This window comes from Tenebrio molitor, chromosome 2 (assembly GCF_963966145.1).
Source record: "Tenebrio molitor chromosome 2, icTenMoli1.1, whole genome shotgun sequence".
NCBI lineage: Eukaryota > Metazoa > Arthropoda > Insecta > Coleoptera > Tenebrionidae > Tenebrio > Tenebrio molitor.
This window is the reverse complement of record NC_091047.1, coordinates 7,526,461-7,547,960: the sequence shown is the minus strand read 5'-3', so window position 1 is coordinate 7,547,960 and position 21,500 is coordinate 7,526,461. Positions and strand designations below refer to the sequence as shown.

General features: G+C 42.8%; 1 protein-coding gene across 5 annotated transcripts in view; it reads right to left on the bottom strand.

Annotated features, from left to right (window-relative positions):
- The window catches only part of hth (homothorax), a 123,244-nt gene that overhangs the window by 17,713 nt on the left and 84,031 nt on the right, over nucleotides 1-21,500 (bottom strand). For all 5 annotated transcript variants that reach the window (XM_069037345.1, XM_069037350.1, XM_069037347.1 and 2 more), the window contains 3 exons: nucleotides 19,158-19,265; nucleotides 10,719-10,867; nucleotides 4,801-4,877 (listed from right to left, as the gene is read on the bottom strand). In XM_069037345.1, the coding sequence (XP_068893446.1) occupies nucleotides 4,801-4,877; nucleotides 10,719-10,867; nucleotides 19,158-19,265 (334 nt within the window). The remainder of the gene's footprint in view (nucleotides 1-4,800; nucleotides 4,878-10,718; nucleotides 10,868-19,157; nucleotides 19,266-21,500) is intronic.

The following is a 21,500-nucleotide window of genomic DNA, read 5'->3' as shown; positions in this document are numbered from 1 at the left end:
CTTTAATCGACGACGATGTTATGGGTTCTATTCACCTGTGGCGCCGACCAACTTTACCAACGCTTTTGCAAGAAAAATTTCCCACATTGATTATTTCTTTATGTTCCCGTAATGCTCCACAAAACGCGGATAGAATTTATATGTACGTTTAACACACTTTTCGTTGGAAACGTCCTATTAAATTGACATTAAAAGCGTCGTTACGGTCGTGTAATTTAAAGGTAGCCTGCATGAATTATGAACGACCAAAGTGCGCCCATACATGCGTCGTTATCGACTTACAAAAGAAAATTACCGTTTCGAAGCCATTCCATTCCGAATGTAAACCACAAGCGAAAACAACTCTATTTTTCCCCCATTCGACACCCACCAAATTACCACATCTTGCTCCATCTTTACAACACCACGTGCGAGCGAGAACTATGCTTTTACCACCCCTTCCACATACACACCCTCCAGATTCTCGCTTGCCTCGAATCTATAATAATAATTATAACAAATTATTACCACACATTATCCACATGATTTAATTAGTTAGAAAATCGTTTTCTTCTATTTTCAGGACCGACTTCAGCTCTGAATTAATCAAAATGTTATATAAAAAATCAATTGGTTTAAATAGTCTAATTTTAGCTGCGGTAAACTTTTAATCGCATTTTTAATATTTATTATGGTGTTAATGTTCATTTGTCCCCGAAGTGTCAATTTTAATAGAAACTCATAAAGTAATAAATGTATTTGATCGAAAATTTATTTTAATTAATTTTGTTTAATGCATTTGGAAGTCCTGTATTATCGAGTGTAAATACACAAGAGGTTTTTTTATCGGATAGTTTTCCGTTTTCAACGTCTACAAATTTTAAGAGAAAAACTGTCACGACAAAATGTACCAGAAATGTTTGTCAGTTTTTCGAAACAAATTACGGCAAGGGGCAAGGTAACAATGCTTGAAGTTGTTAAAACAGAAAATTATTTAGAGAAAAAGTTCGAGTATCATCCGACGAAATAATTCTGGTATAAAATATCAAATTTTATTTTAGAAAATGTGCGTCAGTACTATAGTCGGCGACTCAATAGAGTAATAAACTGGCGTGATATTCACGTGATTTTCGGGGGATGGTTTTCTATTGGTTAAAGGACGCGCGTTAAAAAGTATGGTGCAGCTCAATGCACGCAGCCGAAATTTTCAAGCTTCCATGGTCTCGCTGCAAAGCGCGTTGCTGTCTCGTTGTAAGTATGCCTTGTGTTTCAGTGCTTCTGTGTTTTATTTAAATTCATTCTCGACTCAATCAGGCTTTACATGACGTCGCTACGAACTATCACGAGAACACCTCGTGACTACTCCACTGGTTCGCCGCGCCAACTATAGTTGAAACAAACAGTGTCTATCATAAATAGTCAATAAATGTATTTCTCCCTCTTATATTATAAAAAATTTTGTTTTCTTTTGCTTGCGTTGTTTTTCCTTGTCTCTCATTTTTTTAAGTTGAATCAAATATGTATGTATTTCAATTAATGTCATCCAAATGTTCATGGTAATGAACCTTCACTTCTTTCGTTAGACAATTACATTGATGCAAAATTTTCCTCTACTTATTTATTTTTTTTTGCTTCCCGAAACTTAAAAATATATAAAGCATCATTACCAAGTCTATTCAATTACAATTTTCACCCCCTTGGTAGTACGTCCTGAGTCATCTCCCTAGTGCCAGATTTAATGAAAATAAGCCGAACACACTTTCTGGTGCCAAAAATATTTGGAATTTTAAAAAAATATGCTTTTAAAATTTACAGTGATTTAATTTGCTTTGAATTACTTAGACATTCTTACAGTAGGATTCATTCCTTACAGCGTTGAGCTTTAAAGCTTCAAATATTACTCAAGTTAATCAACGTCTTCATCGTTAATTAATTAAAAATCAGACGTGTGGAAAACGATAGATTGGAGTTTCTGGAAGTGAAAGAAAAACGGCGTCGTCGTTTTGGTGTTGGTTGGGCCGTCCCTGCGCCTTTATTTTGTTGAGATTCCCGCGGGAACCTTTTTCAATGGTATTCATATTGGCGGTGTTATGAATAGGGATAATTTTGTCGTTTCGGTTCGGCGTCGGTATCGATTGCATCGGAATCACGCCTTAAACAAGCAGTTTTCTGTCGGAGCGCGCCACCCGGCAGTCCTCCCCGATCTCTTCTAATTGTCCTTACACGAAAAAGGCGCGTCCTCCGCCACCTGATCCATTAACCGATCGCGAGGGGTGGCTATGTCGGCGTCGGTTTCAGTCGAACGCCCGCCCACCCTTTATTCATCACGAAATGCACATCAGCCCGGAAGCCACCGAAAGATTCAGTAATTACATTTGAGCGAGCTCGGAATGTAAGCGAGCTATGCAGATCACATTTTAATGCAATTCCATCCATTATCCTGGCAGAGCCATTAACACCAGCCCTGATGCAATTTGGATTGTATGCGAACGAACCGCCGACGACCGTAGTCTACAACAACACACTCACCTCTCTCCGCATTCGGAAAGCTATCTGCTTTATTCGAATAACAAAGGCGCAATCCTGATGACATTACAGGTTGCACGGGACGGCGGCAGCGGCGGCGGCGGCGTTGGCAAAGCCCCGGCCTGCCCCGCCGATAACGAGCCGAGGGCCGAAGACACGGAATGTTCCCACAGTATCGCGCACCGCCAGAGGTGCCATTAATTACCTGTCCGAAATGCCATCTCCGACAGTCGAACAATGACGTCGACTCTGTCCGATACAAATCGCACGTTTCTTAAATGCCGGTCCTGGTGTCGGCCGGATTCTTCACCTTTTTGCCCCGCCAGCTCATGCCTCTTCATCCGAACGAATCGATCAACTCCTCATATTTTCCGACGTTCGGCCGACGAGTAATTGCGGCGGAAGGGCGTCGTTTAAGTAATTACAGTATCAGCTTCTTAATAGTCGTCGCGACGCCGGCTCGGATGTGACCCCAGAGGCGGCGTCCCCGCGGAAGGGTTGACGCAATCAGAGTCGAGATAAAATTGAGCACCACGTATGCAAGAGGGCATCGGAGAACGAGCGCCGCCCGTAGAACGGTCGTTATTGTTCCGACGGTCCCTATTTTCATTTCCTGCTACAATAGTTCATTAAAAAGGTGTTTCGGAGGCTATTTGGTAAGCTATTAGGTGGCCTGATATTACTCCTCGGAGAGTCATTCGCCGGCGGCAGCATCCGACGACAATGAAACTCACTCGTAAATTGCCGCCAAGCAACAGACGCGAGGGGGCGGCCGCGCTAACCGACGGCTTCTTCGAGAGGCTGAATGCAACTTCGACCCCGATAACGATTTCAGCGGACGTACCGCACGGAGCCAACTCTGGACCCACATTTTCACATCACCGATGCATTTTTAGATGACCTTGAAAGTACCTACATACTCCGAAAACTAACAACAAATCTCGTTAAAAGGACCTTTGAAATGTCCAGTTTGAAGTAAATATACCGGGAGTCGCAAGATAACTCATGTCTGTCAAATTTTTAAGGCTTATAATGGCTGTTTTTTGTAAATTTGGTGTCGAAGTTGACGGTGAAGAGTCGATTGTGGATGAACCACTCGTCTTCAAAACACTGATTTTTCAAATTGTAGATTGAGTTGTATTCTGGTGGTGCGTTCACAATCGATTCTTCAACGCCAAATTAACAAAAGACTATCTAGTGAGTATCTTTTCTTTCTGATCGTCCACAATTTGTTGTCTACAATGATTCACAGCCACGAGATGCACCAGTAGCTAATTGGGAGTCACGCAAGGCTCAAACTTGGGCCCACTTTTATTTCATGATTTATCTATAGAATTCTGTATAACAAAGCTTTTATTAGTCGCTGATGGTCTTAGACTTATGTAGAAAATATATTTTTTTAAATCTAGTGTCTTCAACATCTTCATCAACGTATCGAGATTAACGAACGGTAGCCAACAGAATGTTGTTACCACTATTATTATTATTTTTTTTTTGCAGGTGAAGTCCGAAATGGAGAGAGAATGGAAAAATGATGGCAGAGATGTGGGTTGATGGAAGAAGAAGGTCATCGTCGGTCCGCAGGTCGGCGTTAAAAACATTGACAAAATGGTGGCGAGATAGTAGGGGGTGGCGGTCGGAGGGCGTCGGAATTTCGGCGCGTCTCCCCTATAAATTGGCTCGAACGCGATTTATCACCGGGTCGCATTAACCCAGGTGAACCCCCGAGACGGAATCGGTAATGGCAGTCGGCGTGAAAAATGATGATGACGTCGAGTCCGCCCGGGGGATCCCCGAGGTGGCGTCCGAAGAGCGACTTCTTGGAGCGTCAAGCGAGCGTAACGGGCCGGCGTCACGGCCAAGTGGAGCACGTATTTCGGCGGCCATTTCCGGGCCGACGGACAGTAATCGCCCTCTTCAGGGTCGTAAACGGGCCGAAATGACCGGCGAGACGCCGCGGGACGGCCCTTAATGGGTCCATACGACGCGAATATCGGATCCAAGAGTCGCCGTTGACTTGGACGACTAACGTGATAAATTGTGTACCGACATAATGGCATTATAAAAATCGATGACAATTAACGCGTGCGCCGCCTCCACTCTGATGTGGCGTGGAGCGCCATTTCCAGCCGTAATCTCATTTGCAGCGCTGCCGGGGGACGAAATCTAATTAGCGCCGAAAGCTGATCGGTAATTACTACGATTAATCAATCCGTTCCCATTCCGGAAGCACTTCTTTCCGCGGAGAGACACTTTCCCGATGGAAAAATCAAAAAGCTACCCTAGCACACTCACCAGTTGTTGACTTGTAGTATCGTTAAACCCGTATCTTGCGCCAACTGTTTCTTCTGGTCTTCCGAGGGGTATGGATGCTGCAACAGAAACAGAAATTCATTCTCTTTTTTTTCTCACACAACACACCGACAGTTGGTCTATCTCAAAACTGAAACCTTATGAACTAAGTGCTTCAAAACTTGCACCACTACATTAACAAGATTGACAGCTCAGCTTTGGAACGCCAAGAGACTGCTCCGCCACCGCCAACAATATTCCCACTTCTGATTGATCGACCATTAATGAAGACCACCATTTTGCATCTCACCGGTTTCGAATAATTTTTACTATCTGGAGAGTTTCTGCGTCTAGACATCCAAATTGTTACATTTAACTGGGGCGAGCTTTTGTGACCTCGATAAGTAGCAATATGAAAGTAGGGATGGCGGTAAAGCTTATGTCGTTTGTGCCGGAGAGGTGGTAATAAGTGAGTTGCACTTCGACGTTGAGGAGATTGACAGGTGAGCTTTTGTATGTAAGTTTGCGGAGCGAATGAAAGTTCCATGATTTTCCCGTGTCAGGATGTTTAACTGAAGACAAGTAGGGGTAACAATGACGTCGATGTCAAGTTTGCAATGCGAACATGTCAAATTAAGAGTCGTGGGCGTGACAACACGTGATCATCCGTAAGTTTCGTGACCGGGCGTTTCGTGGAGGCGGACCGGCAGCGACCGCCGCCGGCATCGTCATCGCCGTCCCAATAATCGAAAATGCAGAGTAAGGAGCATCGAGATTTCCCATTCAAAACACGGCCGCTCTTAAACGATAATCAAAGGATATCCTAAATCCCATTTGCCGGCGGAAGATTGAAGAAGGGACGGGGAGCACGGTCGATTTTCCCGTCGAGCGGACAAGACGATGGGCGCCAGCACCCAGTCGATGGGTTAATTATTTAGATCGCGAAGACGAGGTCCCGAAGGAGGTCGAATCTGCGGTCGTAATTCCGTGAAAAACAGCGGGCTCGATCCATTCGTTCCCCATCACACCTCCGAAAGTCTCCTCCGAGACCGATAACCCCATCTGGTGGTTCTCCAGGGCTGCATAACCCTTATGGCCGCGTCGCCTCCGCCGGCAAAAAGCCGCGATGCATAGTGATTTTTACGATTATGTTGGGAATCCGAAACGGCCGAGGATGGCGTCGTTATTTGCGTGCGGCGCGGAGATGGGAAAGCGAAGAGGGTGATCACCTTGGCGGACCCCCGGGGTGCACACACATCACTACGTCTGGCGGATTTACGGCTGCAATCGCATTCGAACAGAGACGATCCGAATTCAAAGATAAAACCATAAATAACCGAACGCCATCCGTCTTCACGCACTCGCCGACGCCGGGAAGGAAGCGTAATTGCAACAATACAACGTTGCGAACAAAACGGGGAACAAAGAATGCCGGAACGAGAGAAACATGAAAATGCCGGAGCGCCCCCGTTATAAATGATGGTCGCGACAACGCAAACAGACGGGCGGTGCGCCCACTTTTTCGTGTTCCTGCGGATGAATAGTCATGATCCGAAACGCGAAATTAGCCACACGACTGGAGTCACTAGCGCCGTTTGCGTGCGAGGAGAAGATAACAGATCCACTCTGTCATTGGGTGACGTTATCTCAGATTGAGACGACGCAACCGTGCTCGTATTGTAATTGTGGACAATTTTAAATGGGAACCGAGGTGGGATGCTTTAATTATTGCGGATGGAACGGGTCCGATTTAATGCTTGAGCAAATCCGCCCGGATTTCGATTCGGCTCCGGTAAGCAGGACACATGTCGACGGTGAGGCTCCCCTGCGGATAAACTAGGATAACGCTACCGGAAATATAGCCGAGATGCAGTCGGATCGGAAATGAAAGCTTTCCCTGGAAAAGACAAGCTTTTTTCCGGGGCTCGCGCCGATTGGAAATAACGGAAATATTGCACGGAGTTGACGCCATAACCTCCTCTAAACAAATTCTTCCAAAATTAACAAACCAGATGCAAAAGCTCCCCTGACCCATTTTCCTAAAACTACATTTTCATCCGGAAATTTATTTGCAAAGGTGTGCCACAATCTCAACTGGATACAGACCTTCAGTTCAATTTACGGAAATCTTTTCACGGGAAACCAACCCCCAAAATAAACATTTTTATCGAAGATTTATGTTAAATCAATCTTTTTACCCCACAATCATTGCTCAAAAACTTTTAAATATTTTGGAGATCGTTTGAGAAAAAGTTGCCAGAAAAAGTTCACCTTGAATACACCAGTAAAATTGAATTGTGTCACAAAAAATGCAGTCAGTAAGGGCAACAATGAAAATTAAAAAAAAAATCCCCCAATTGAAAATTAAGAATTTGATGCAAACAAGTACCAACTTACTGTAAGTGTAGCACTTAAATGGGCATTCTACAAAATGACAAAAGCTGAGCTTTGATTTTTAGAAATATTAGTATCGGGTGTTCATTTAAATTTCCCGTCAATGTTGTCGTTGAAGAGTCGATTGTGAACGCACCACTGCAGAGTAAAAACACAAACAACGCAAAAAGGGAGGTTAGATTTAAACAGCTGATCCGTGATCCGTAATCCGTGGTGCGTTCACAACCGACTCAATTTTGACGGGACATTTAAATGAACATCCGATAATTTAGGTCAAGGATTCCCAAACTTTTATGACTCTAGCTTCTGGCTCGTTTTGAGACTCCTTCGAGTAAAACTCAACATTTAGGAGTGGGTCACGTTCCATTGAAAGCTCAGAATTTAATGATAGAACAAAAGTTTTCCAAAAAAAAACGAAAGCAAAAAATTCCTTTTAAAGAGTCCTCAATTCCTTTCGAAGAGTCCTCTTAAAAAAAATTATGAAAGCAAATTTATGTTTGAGCAAATTGCATTTAATTTTTTCTCCCTTGAAGGATAATTCCTACCTAACGAGCGTTCAAAAAATTTGTGATATTTCCTCACTTTGATCATCATTTCATTGTATATTAAATCATTAATTTTAAGTAAAAGCCATCGTGTCAAGAAAACAAAATTCTCATTCGTTGGTTGTAAAATGAACTGTTTTTTGCAAAAGAAATAATTCGCACCATTGCTTGTTCACTGAACAAATGACGTTTGACATTTGCGGGGTGACATCTGATATGATACGCGTACGTCAACGGAAACAAAAGCAAGCGGGAGGCCACTCGACCAAAAACTTTTTTCAATGCTGTTCATAAATTGATTGAAATTAATTATGTGAACATCCTGTTATTATTTTCTTAAAACTTTGGGTGAGAGCTTCCGATTTGTAGTATTTCACAATTAGTAGATACTAACAAAAAGTAAGTGGTTATAATGATGTTTAAAAACACTACAATTAATCTGTCACATTCTCTAGGTAGACAGTATTAAAATTGGAGACCTTAATTAGGAACACCTGTATAGTCATCGTGTTTGTGTATTCAGTAGAGTTTGTGTAATCGTATAGTTGATGTCTATCCATTATTTCTTATTATACCAAATGGATAATATTTTAATTTGAGAGTCCATCAACAATGTGTAGCTTAAAAATATTTACTTTGCAATGATGATGGTTATAATGAATGACGCTAATGGTCCCTTTGAATAAACGTTGAAGTAGTCTTGTGTGTTGGAATCCAGTCGATTTGAAAAGCTCTAGGCTATTGTGCGATAAATTAGTTCGTCTACCATTTTGGGGTTTCATTTGTAGGTTCGTTAATGCTCATCCACATTGCAATTTGACGTAATACATAAAGGTTTATTTTAGGTAAATTAGGTACATTGGGTTGGTGAAGGGTCCACACGAGCTTCCGCGGGTGTTTTTCTGCGTTTAAAAAGTTAACTGATGAAAGCGAGGGGATGCGAATCCGGTGCATTCCACGTCTGATAGGGAATGCAAACGATGGGATTTTGTAACGATTTACGAGTTTAGGAAACGTTATAATGGAACGACGGCCCCGACTTACCTAAACGAGTCACGTGGAAGTAATTACGGGGACGTCGACGTCGCGACGCGCTTTTTAATTAATATTTTCGAGGTAATAAAAAGTCGGCTCCGTGAAAGAACAAGGTCGGTGTTGCGGCGGCGGCGGCAGCGTCGAGGGGGCAGCGAAGGGATGCATCGATCGAGTGGGGCTGTCCCTCGCAATATCCGATAGCAGGATTAGCGCACAGGGTTTAATGAGTCGTGCAAGTAAGCCGGGATCAGAGAGCGATACCCGCGCTGGGATGATGCATCGCTCAAATATTCATGCGTCGCCGCGGCGTCGTCGCCGTCGGTCTTTAGTCCACTCCGGAGCGGCATTAAATATTGAGGAGGGCGCGCGGTCAAGAGTGGCCCCCGCGGGAGCCGCCGACTCAGTGTTATCTACGGTTTCCGGGCCGCAGGTCCAATTGCGGACTCCCATCCTTTAATTCCGGCTGACAGGTGGACGGGCTGGGCGCTCGCCGGGATTTCCTCGGGGACCAACTCGGTCCGTCTTATATCACACGTCGGAGGAGACGCCGCACTCGGACGCCGGCCATCGAACGACGCACGGAATACGGATGAGCGCCGCGGGGGCGGCCGACGACGTTTGCATGCATGCGGGGTCGAGACACACAGACCTGAACATGAGGTACGAGGCGGTTGCCCGCACAGGGGCTGCTTAATCCGGGGACGGCTACGTGACGCTCCGCTAAGACTTCCAATCTACCCGCCGCGCAACACATTTCGATAATAATCAATCGAACAAACGTGTTCCAACAAGACCGGACACCTCTCTTGCACCAAATCATAACGGCGATCGGCGAACACGTGTGCCTCAACAAGACAACTCTACATGAAAGCCCTCAAAATCCCACATCTTTATCCTTCACTTCGTCCCACTTTCACAATTGTAAGAGACTTGAAAAAATCAAGACACAGAAACTCAGATGTCTTTTACCATATTAGCTAAATGTGGAGCGGTTGATTTAAAAATGAAGCAGAGGTAGACTAATAAGACCCAGATGACTCTTACAACTTGAGACTGCCTTTTTACAACATCATTTCAGGAGTCAATAAAATTTGTGACTCCTGAAAGAAGATAAAGTTTATGGTCCATTCAGACATTTGCGATTTCTTCAGGTTTTCCCCTAACGGCAACAAAATTATCTTGACAAAATTAAAAATAAGGAAGGAAAAGAATGAAATCTTCACAACTGCTGAAATCACGGCAGCTATTTGGTTTCTTGTGGGGATCTACCTAATTTCTTACAAGCTTAACTGCAAACTAGAATATTTTCTTAAAAATGAAAAAAGAAAGATATTTAGGCTCCGATGACTCCTACAACTCAAATGAGACAATTAGAAAATTTGCTTATTTGTGATTTGGTAACTTAGATGTTTATAAATTCTGGAGTCGATAAAATTCGTGATTCTTGAAAGAAGATAAGGCAGTGTAGCAATTTCTTCTGGTTTTACAAAAGCGGCAACAAAATTATCTTGACAAAATGAAAAATACGGAAGAAAAAGAGTTAAATCTTCAGATTTGCTGAAATCTGTTCTAATCTTTTATAAGAAGCTCAATTGCAATTCTATTTGTTTGAAAAAAGATTCATAAAGTAATACACAAAAGACTGACAGCAAAATCTTTGATAGTTAAAGAAAAAGAAATACTTAAGAAGGATAAAAGGTCCCACTCTTTCTTAAAAATGAAGAAAGGGGTTGGAATTGCACTAGTTAGTCCCAGTTGACTCTCAGAACTCACTCGATTGCTTTATTTGTGATTTGGTAAGTTGGATGTTTATAAATTCTTGAGTCAATAAAACGTGCGACTCTTGAAAGAAGATAAAGAGTAGAGATTCGCGATTTCTTCCCAGGAATGAAAAGAATCGAAGGTGTTGCGAGATGTCGAAAATTTTGGTTAGCTTTCGGGGCTTACCGTTAGGTGTTGGAAGAGCCACGCTCTGAGTATGTTGGTGGCGACCTTGGGGAAGATGCCTCTCTTTTTTTGATTCTTCTTCCCGTTCGTATCGTCATCTTCCTCCCCTGTGCCCTCCCCGCTCCCGATGCTGGCATTACTGGCATCACCTGCAACAAAAAAGTCCATCCTCCATGATATTGTGCGAATAACGACGTCGGGCGTCGCGCACGACTGCCTAATTACGCGACGCAATTTTGCGGGTGGCGTAATGACAGTCGATGCAGCGAGAGATTGCACAACCCCGTACATGCAGAGGGGGCGAGGGCGAGGGGTTTAATGACTCACACGCAAACCGAAAGGGGAAGAAATCAGATTAGGGCCGACCTACGACTTCCACAAACGACTCCTGTGTTGCGTTGTTTGACGAAAGCCGAAACAAACACCACAATAAAAGTTCGACAAGTGGACCCTCGAGCGGGTGAAAAAGTGGCCACCCCTAATTAACGACAAGACACCACCGCGCGCTCGAATTAATTGGAGGCGTCGTTATGACGTCGAGATTGATATCGAAAATTTTCGTTTCGGACGGGAGTCGTTGTTCGGGCGCTCCCAATTATGGAGGATTTGTTGTGAAATCTTAGCGAAATATTCCGATCCGTCATTGTGCGTCCGTTTCGGTGGTGAGTTCGTTAAGATAATTGCGCGGAACGGGCCTCTCCGGCGCACAATGCCCGGTGAAATCCCGGGGAGACAGCCCCGAAGGCTGCGATAACGCTTGATTAATCGTCTTCGGTGTCGGCTGCTGCCGGATCATCCGACACACGAACTGGTTTTTGGCGATCCGAAGACGGATAACGACGGACCCAAGAATGTTCGATCACGATATAGTACCGGTCGGGGCCCCCGCGACGAAGACAGGGGCGAAGAGAGCTCTCCGGATTTATCGCCGCCCCGAACAAATCCATCATCGCCGATACTGCGACCAACTCGCGGGGTGCATACTCATTATCTATCACTTTTTTTCAATTCCGACTTCCACGATCCTGCGTGGGTTGTTTACACCGGCGGGCTTATTGTGACGCGCGATAAGCTCACCTCGAGGGAACCATCCCGCCGTCCCTAATTATTACGGCGGCGTCGTCGACGATCAACGTTAAACCTTTTACGTCCGCGTAAACGACGAAACGGCCCTGCCTCTCTGTTCACGGGATTTGTTTATTTTCACTCGGCCTGCCCATATGCGACCAACGTTTGTTTGTTGTCAGAAGACGACCCTCGCCACCATTCATTAACACGCATTAATCTATCGTCTGCGGGATCACTGGCTATCTGTCACTGACATGCCAACTTCGAATCACTGCTCTCGTCGAACCCCATATGCAATTCCACTGAGATGCTTTCTTTCATTACGCAACCAGACCGTTAAAAATCTAAACGCGGGGACGTCGCCGTTAAAATCACTTCCATCTTGTCAGACTCATATGTGGCATCGCTCACACCGAACTTCACACTCTATATTTTATTGCCCGTCTAATAAATGTCTATTCAGGATCTGTCCTTTTATCGAGCTCTTTCAGGACCACCACCATCGAGACGAGTGCTCCTCCGATACATGTGCTCGCTCACAAAGCCCAACCTACACCCCAAATATGTATTCTTTCACATATCACCAACAGAAACAAAACGTTCTTCTGCAGACGTCATATTCTTCATCGATCATTAATCATTATATCGGGTGTTCATTTGAATTTCCGGTCAAAGTTGGCGTTAAAGAGTCGATTGTGAACGCACCACTCGTGTAAAAATGTAATATTTAAACAGCTGATTTGTGATCCGTATAATCCATAGTGCGTTCACAATCGACTCTTAACGCCAGCTTTGACCGGAAATTTAAATGAACACCCGATATTTGCATCTGTTTTATTTTTATTTTTTACGGATCCTATAATAGGATTTTCTGTTGGGCAATGAAGAAATCTTTATTCACGACAGACTTCCCATGAAAATTTCGTTATATGCAACCCAAAATACAAGAAACCCCTAGAACTTGATGTTTTGTTTAATTCGAAATAAGTTAGTAATCCAAGTAGCTTGGCGAATAAGATTAATCATGACACTTTCTCTATGAGCAAAAGACACTATAAATGTGAAAACTGACATGACAGACAATAAGCGCCAGCAATCGTTGATTTAAGTCTTACTGGAAACCATTGGAAATTGTAGTTTCGGTTGCATATAACGAAATTTTCATCGGAAGTCTCTCGTGACTAACCCTGTATATGATGAAAACACAAATATCAATACGTACAGGTGAAAAGGAACTGTATCACAGAGAATTTGATAAGATATCTACTAACAGATCACTAAATTATACTGGGTGATCAAGAAAATTTGTAATCTAAACGCATTTCCGGTTGTCAGCTTTGACAGGCAAATTTGAAATTTACCATCAAAGATTAATTTTTGTAATAGCATAGTAAATATTATCGACATAACCTAAAATTCTATTAATGTCGTGCCAAACTGAAAACACCCGGTCAGTGCCAACTACGAGACAAAAAAAAAACCAATATTTTTCAATTGTTTCATTACCAACAGACTCAGTCATTGGGTAGGAAAGAAGCTTTCAATGAATTTTATCTGTAAATTTTGAACAGAGATTCCTAGATTTAAGTGTCTTTCGACCACCTCATGTCTTTTAGAACAGATCACATAAGCTGAGGATTAAACTCCGAGCTTGAAGAAGGTCAGGTCAGACCAGTTCCGAGCTTGTAAAGATCAATCTTCAGTTCTTAAAAAATCAAGAACACATTCCTGGAGCCATTTTTATGTGATCTTTGTCTTATGATCTGGTAGTGGAGTGTTCAAAACTAATAAAGTTGCGTTCCACTGTTTAACTTACGTCTTCACACATTTCTCATAGAAATGTATTGCCGGAACTTTATAGATGTGGATTGGAGACTTGTGGTTAAATTGGCAATACCACGAAAAGTAACTAGGCGCGCTTATAAGGTATTTGGAATTTATGACAGATTTCTGACTAACGTACAGTTCAAGTTTTAAGCGACCTTGAGTTTGACAATCCACATCTAAAACCTTTTTACTATACCTACCTACCTCACACGCTCCACCATAAAAAATGTTTCTCACTCCTTTTTTTACAGCTCTTATCTAAAGAATTGTTTGATATTAGTAAAACTTATAACCAATGTTGAAATTTACCCCCATCTTTGAACACCCTGTACATTACTATATCTGAAAACCGTACTGAAAAAATAAAATTTTCTGCCATATTTATTTGTATCAACTGTTGCCTAAATTAATGTCTGTGTCAGTAAGTAATATGATATTTTCTTATTTTTCTCTTTATATTATCCCACTGGATTCAGACTGGGAGAGTAGAAGAGTGGTGGCCGTAAATGTTTTGGAATCTTTGGGCGAATGCCATTTTGTAATGACAACCTCGGTAGTATAATATTCGACGTAAATCACTTTTGAATGTTGTTTTTTTGTTGTGAAAAGGATGAAAATGGACTTTTGTGTCTGGCTGTACATCGTCGAAGTCACCATTTTCGAGTGCGACGTCGTTAAAGCGGATCGATCGAATCGGGATTCCTGATTCGGCGCGCCTCAAGGGCCATTCCTGGTCCCCGTCCTGTTCGGTCGGTTGTAAAGAAAAATTCCCATAAACCGGTGGTATTTTAAGTTTAATTTGATGTCGAGCGGTGTCCGCAGTTGTAGGAAATTCCTGTACGTGAATTAGTTGATGTCGAGGTGATTCGATCCGATTTTAAGTGCCTTTGGCCCGAGTTTAGGTCGAGCGGGCGATTTACGAGGGACTTCGGGAATTTAGGTTCGTTATCACGCACATGTCGCCTCGTCCACGAGAAAAAAAAACGACGAAATGAAGAGTAAACATGTGCCCGAGACGCGTTGGAAGCGTTCCAACCGAACGAATTAAAATAATGTCCGTCGTGCAAAAACATAAAATGCATCATTAAAGAAGTCTCTCGTGTGAGTGCCACGGAGAGTTTTACTGATTTCGCCGAATTTATGAGCGGCGGGTATTAAGCTGTGATCAGAGTGGAAATAGCCGTCGACGACGATGACGACGACGCGTTTTCGACAGCTACACGTGACGGCGAGGGACAGGTGTCGAAAAGTGCGTCTCGGCGCCGACGGAGTAAACAAGACGCCCGGAACCCGGCGCTTGTTATGTCTCCTCGCATGTGTTCGTGTTGTGATCGTTGCCCTTTCAGAAATACTCCCGCTTTGAGTGACAGCGCCTCAAACAGACGTCGGTTTGACGGATGGGATGACGGACGGGATTTCGTCTGTCTAATCCCGGTGACCGAACGAGGAGGAGGAAATTCCAGGTCGCGTTCGGGAACAATGGTGTTGCGCTGCCATGGTGGGAAATGGCTCGCGGCCGGGCGGTGGGCGAGGAGGGCCACATCGAAAGAACCTGGCCGTCCATCGCGGTATAATGATGGGTCACGTCAGTCATACCATTGGTCGGCGCGGCACACCGCGCTTATAAAAGTATTACAAGTTCACCTCGTGTCGGCTTTGTGGGATTCCAATCAGGCACATCTGACGTCTACATTCTTTTCTCTCTCACCGGAACGTGACTGACAATGTGGAAAATTCGCCGCACGGACCCAAGGCTATCGCGCCGGCCTGCCTTGCATTATAAACATATAATGTGCGCTATTATCATATTTACATAAATTACAATATCTTATAAAAAACGTAATTTCTGTATAAGAAGGCCAGAGGGGCTTTACCGGTTCTCTATTAGTTGCGTGCCCCCTCGACGACGCACCCGCCACACACACACAACCGCAGCTCTTCTTATAAAGAAATCATGACCGGTAATTTCATAAACCACAACAAATGCTTTATTCCCACTTTTTCCGATTGAAATCATCACGAATTTGTGCCACACGGACACGGCCGCCTCCGGCTGTTCGCACCCGGGGGCAGCTCGAACCTACAACGCCCCTTTGCCTTATCGATTTAATTTATATGATTTTTAATAACTTCCTAAGGGTACACCGTTATTATTTTATTTTTTTAAACTACCACACACGTTAAAATTACCAGCAAAAGAGAACAAAATCACTTTCAGTGTCATAAAAGCCTTTGACTATCTAATAAGCAATTTCTTCATATATTGTACACTCCAAAAATATCAGAACAATTCCTTCACATAGGAAAAAAGCCAAAGATAAATTTAGATGCAGATCAACAGTGCAACAATGTCCTGTGTCTTATTTTTTATTCCGCACTAATAAGCAACGATCATTGGCAAATACGAGTTTCCTGAAGAATTTCTTCTTCTGCAACTAAATAGCGATTGTCTCGTTGGCGACCAAGATCGCGCTTATTCATTTGGAAACGCCCGAAATCGCGAAGATGCTGCACAACGTTTACAAAGGTTCGTGCATTAGGAAGTATCCTCTGAGGGAACCTTTCACCGTAGATTTGCCGTGCTAGCTTTGAGTGTCTACGGGCTTCGCTATAGATCGAAAAATGACAACAAAAAAAGTCTACTATATTTTTTTTTTGACACATTTTCCCATCAAATTCGAATTTGTCGTTACTTTTCTTCCATCAGTAACAGAAGTAGGTACGTAATATCTTGTTGGTCGTCATAAATTATTTCTTAAAAGCACGGTATAATTGTTTATAGGTGAATCTGAATTAATTTCGCCTTCTCTCCCGCTGGGAGCTCTCCCTTGTTTTTCACTTTTCGTTGCACTCCTCCCCCACGTGAATTTTTTCCCTCCCGTTTTTCCATTTCTGCATCGCACAATGTTAAAAAGGCACCACCGCTGCATACTCGTGCATAATTGGCCCGGGGCCCGGCATACTTGTGGTAGGTTGCGAGCCTCTTAATCTCGCTCCTGTCACGGACAGACGTTTTCGCGTATCGACGTCGACGTCGCGACGCACGTGGCATCGTTTGTTGTTTGTTCGGTGTGGGTGCGTGGGATCGACGCGGTGGCGGTTCTCGGGGGGTAATTAGCGAAGCAGGGCTGTTTTCTCGAAATGAGATTTTGGGGGCGCGCTGGTTGAGTGATGGACCGTCGTTTCCAAGGTAACAATTACCTCTCGGCTCCACGTGACGGTCCGGTCGAGCCTTCATGGGAACCAATTACGGCACCGACTTGATGGATGGTCCAATCAGGGATAGGACGCTGTTCGTCGCTCGAAACGGACGAACTCTCTTGGCTTTACCACCAGGTGACCCGCAGGGGTCACACCGGCAAATTGCAAGACGGCTTTGATACGATCCTTCATGGGCGGGAGAGTTCTCACGTTACAACGACGCCGGTCGTACCAACATCGATTCTTTGCTTTATGCATATGCTGCCTCCACGCACTCACATTCTGATTATTGCATTGCCTTTTAAAGTATTTTACAACGTACCATAAAACTAGCCGCTTCCTAATACTCCCAACGAAAAAATTACAGTATACAGTTACGAACAGGTTTACTGCCATCCTGTGACAAAACACTTAACTACTGATTAAGCTGCGATCGACACAAAAAATGTCCCACTCTCGTTTTTACTTCCTTCCTTCAAATCGACCGAGACTTCTGCGTGTTTGTTAAAATTCTTGGATTTACATCACCAACACATTAATTGTCGTAACAAATTACTGCTGTTACAAGAGAAGAAGTTTTTACATGGCAATTGGCAATTGGTTCACGCTGTGGAAATCGATTTTGTATGCTTTATACTATTACTTTTTTTCCTTGTTTTGTTAAGTATGATGAGAGCAAGCTTTCGCTCTTGTACATTATACCCAACCTCTTTTAAATTAAAAAAAAACTTTGAAAATCGTGAGTACAGTTTCTCCTCATCTATTGTAATTACTGTTAACGCTTAAAAAATGTGATATTACACACATTACTGGTAGCAAAAAATTCTTGGGTAATTTCTCAGTTTGGAAGAATCGTATCGTTGCACAGAGTTCGATCAACTCAAGATCGTATTAATGAATGACGTCATTATGGTTCATCCTATTTCGTTTTGTGGTTAAGAGGAGGAGCGCCGAAATCTGAAATGTCAATTATTCTCATAGTTGATGTTCTTATCATCATCAACTCACTGAGTAATCTTTCTTCCCAACTCATTTTACTCAGTTTTTTACTTCTAGCAAATGTATATAATAACTAATTCGTCCAAAACATGTAAATTACGATGTGCTCTTCCAAATCTCGGCTCAAATTCAATTAAAAGCTTAATTCCAAGCTTCTAAATGGCATTCAATAGAGTATCTGCTCACGAGTTCAGATAAATATTTTTCGACTTAAACGATCTTATCTGTTAATCATTGTTGGTATCAAAAATGCCCAACAACTGTGTTTGTGTGGGAAAATTCTTTGAATTAAATTGGATTAGAAGATATCGTCAAATGCAGCTTTCCCCGATCTTCAAACAGAACATAAATATTCTCTTAGTTCTGTAACAATAGTTTGTGGAAGAAAATTATTACAGATTTTGTGATCCCCAATCATTTTCTTCATAATTTTAATTTATTGGAAGAGCCTCGCAAGATCACTCTATCGAGACTATAAGTATTGAGAATATGTCCGTATTATGGTGTCCGTATTATGGAGGTGTCCGTAAGAAATATAGTCATCAATTTCAGTTCTATTTGATGTTCCGTAAATCTTTGGAGGATCTATGGACATGTTTATTTAGTTTTGTTCAATATTGCATAGCTGAACGTCCGACATAATAAGCAAATAATCGTTCGAGAGGTTTTGTGTGATGTATTGGTAACGTCGAGATAGATGTTAGGATAACGGGTTTGCTTTTTTAATTTTTTCCCAATAAATTCGTTTTTGGTTGGCTAATTGCTGGCAAGGAGTGAGTGTCGTGTGATATGATCGTAGATCGGGTACGATACCCGGTGAAACCTTATATGGCCCAGCTTGTCCCAAAAATAAATGAACGTTTCTTGGGAAAGTGGCAGGTATAAATAAACCGATCCCATTGGTAAAGGTGCGTCCATATCAGATCGGGCAACGGAAATTATAATGCACTGACATCATGCCCGCGACCATCACTCATTACGGAAGAATTCTGCGCCAGATACGGCCACCTCCAAGCGGGAGATGGATGCACATTTGCGCCCGCTTGTTTATCGTTGTGTGTGTGTGCGCGCGCGTCGTCTGATCGTGCGTTTGTGTGTGTGTCGTGGAGGTCCTCCTCGCCGCGTTCGCGCGCCTCCCTGCAACTTCGCCATACCACCGCAACGCGCCACTGCCGTGTGGCGGCGCACGCGCCTTGCGTTGCCATGGCTGCGAGGCGGGAATGCGGCCGTCACCATGACAACGCTGGCCCCCTCTTCGCTCCCTCGAGCCCTCGGAGGCGACGTCGACGGGGCCAGGTGGGGGAATCGGACGCGAGAGCTGCTGCTGCCGGCGCGGGTACTCACCGGGACTGCCGAGGAAGACGGAGGAGTAAAGGACGCCTCTTCGCGCAGCGTCGCTGGCCGCCCGAGCGTCTGGAGGCGACGACCATTCTCGCCTCGGACACCATTTGCCTGCAAAAAACGAGAACGGTTAGGATGGGCGGCGGGCACTACAATTTATAACATCGATCCGCAACGAACACCAGAGGAACCAATGGAAGCGGAACGACGAGGACGCTCCGAGGGGTTTTTTGACGTATCGCCCTCGATTCGCATACAGCAACGGAAAACATCATCACATAGAAATCAAATGAAGATTTTTTACACAAATAACGCACCATCGAACCTTGAAAATTGTCTTTCCTCAAAATGCCAAATTTTTCAAAATTATTCCAATTAAAAACAACCACCCCACAGACCTGATATGAAACTCTTTACAAAATAAATTTCACAATTCTGTTTCATTCAGTTCCTTTCGCTTTCTTTTTCAAAATCCGTACAAAACCGAAAACATCTACATTTATTTTTTATTTTTATTGTTGTTGGAGAACTAGTTCATTTGCAACAAAAATATGTCACATAATTTTAAAAAAATGAGATCTTCTTGACAACTTTGAGTATATTTACTAAATAGTCGTTGTTACTCTAATTCTGCCAGACGGAAACTATAAACTGGTCCAGAACCCGTCTCGAGTGAACCAAAAACGTGTTTTCCATTTGGCCGTGCGGTGGGTAACGATTTTCAGCTGCGGGCGAACCACCGTGTAATGTTTTTCCTGGTCTGGTTTCAAGAGCGCCCATCATTTTCCATCTTAACGACTGCGGACGTTGCACGCTGTCAAAACTTCAAAAAGTGCTAACAGCATCCTTTCATCTGTGACAAATCGAAATTTATCTGTCTGCAGTTTATTTTTCGGAGACTTGTTGCCAAATCGAATTTAGTTTCGTTATAAAATTTCGAATGTCTTTGTAGTTTTCGATCGTTGCCAGATTTTTTTTGTTGGGACTCGTGGTAAATCGGGGGAAGAGTAGCTATTGACACCGTTCTTTTTTGTAAATCCGCAAATAGTGGGAATGGATAAAGCGGCAACCCACGCACGATATAAATTTTGCGCTCTGGTTAAATAAAAATTGATGAAGCATGGTGAAATAACAATTCACACTAATTTCAATTTATAATGAGTTTTCACAGCCAAGTGGCCATTGTATGGTTGATTTCGTGGCAACAAATCAACATGATTAAATGGGTAGCTGCTAGGCGAAGAAAATGATGCAGGGTGCTAAGAAAACGTTTTCAAAAATTTATTTTTACAAATAGAATGGATTCCGACGGTGGAAAACTTAATACATATTAACTTCCCACACACCTAAATTTTTAATCAGGTGCTTGAAAAAAAAAGTCTTGTCTTCCTGCGTCCTTTTCTGTCCTTATTAAAATTTATAACGTCATACCTGTTTCACTATAATCACTAGTGTATGAAGACTATTTACTTAATTGCTGCTTGCATGTGTTTTCTAATTAACAACAAGATCTTGTCAAAATACTAATTCACAGGTTTAATAACATGGCATTATGACAATTCGGTGCTAACACGTTGGGTCAATCACGTGAACGCAAGATTTACAGATAATTTTCTAATTTTAATAACGACGATACTAACGAGATAATGGTTCAATTACAAACATCAAAAATTAATTTCTCCGAGACTCAGCTGAGCAGCAGTTGAGAAGCTGCCATGCTCTAGGCATTTAGGTGTAGAAATCAGCACACAAAAAATTCACAACCAATAAATCACCAGAGTAAGAATTCTCCTGAAGATGTTGCTTTAGTTGATTTCTAGTGGTTGCTTTTTACATTTGCGTGGTTTGTGCTTTAACTGCAAAATATAGTGCACACTTAGTTGTGTTTCAACAAAGTTTAGATCTGTACAGAGTAATTAGAGAAGTTTGACGAAAAATTTTTTGGTGTGTCACTCCACGATAACTTGCACAGAATTACAAAGAGAACTTTACTCCGTTAATTAGAAATTTCAAAGTTGAGATAACGTCATAATTTTGCAAATTAAATGTGCAAAGTAAGGAAATAAAAATTAGATCATCTATTACAGCACAATAACACAACATATGTCGAATATTTCATTTCGGTTACAGATCGTTTCACTATTATGCAGTAAATTTCGGTATTTTTAGTTCTTCGGCAACTATGTGAAACGGAGTGTAACACACACCCATATGCCTATCTGTACAAAACACTAGGTATACCTAGTCGCTGTAAAAACAAATAAAAAATTCACAGGTGTACTGAGTGCTTAGGTCTGTCGGTTCGATTCGAACAAAGAAATTATAAAAATAAGTAAGTATTAATAG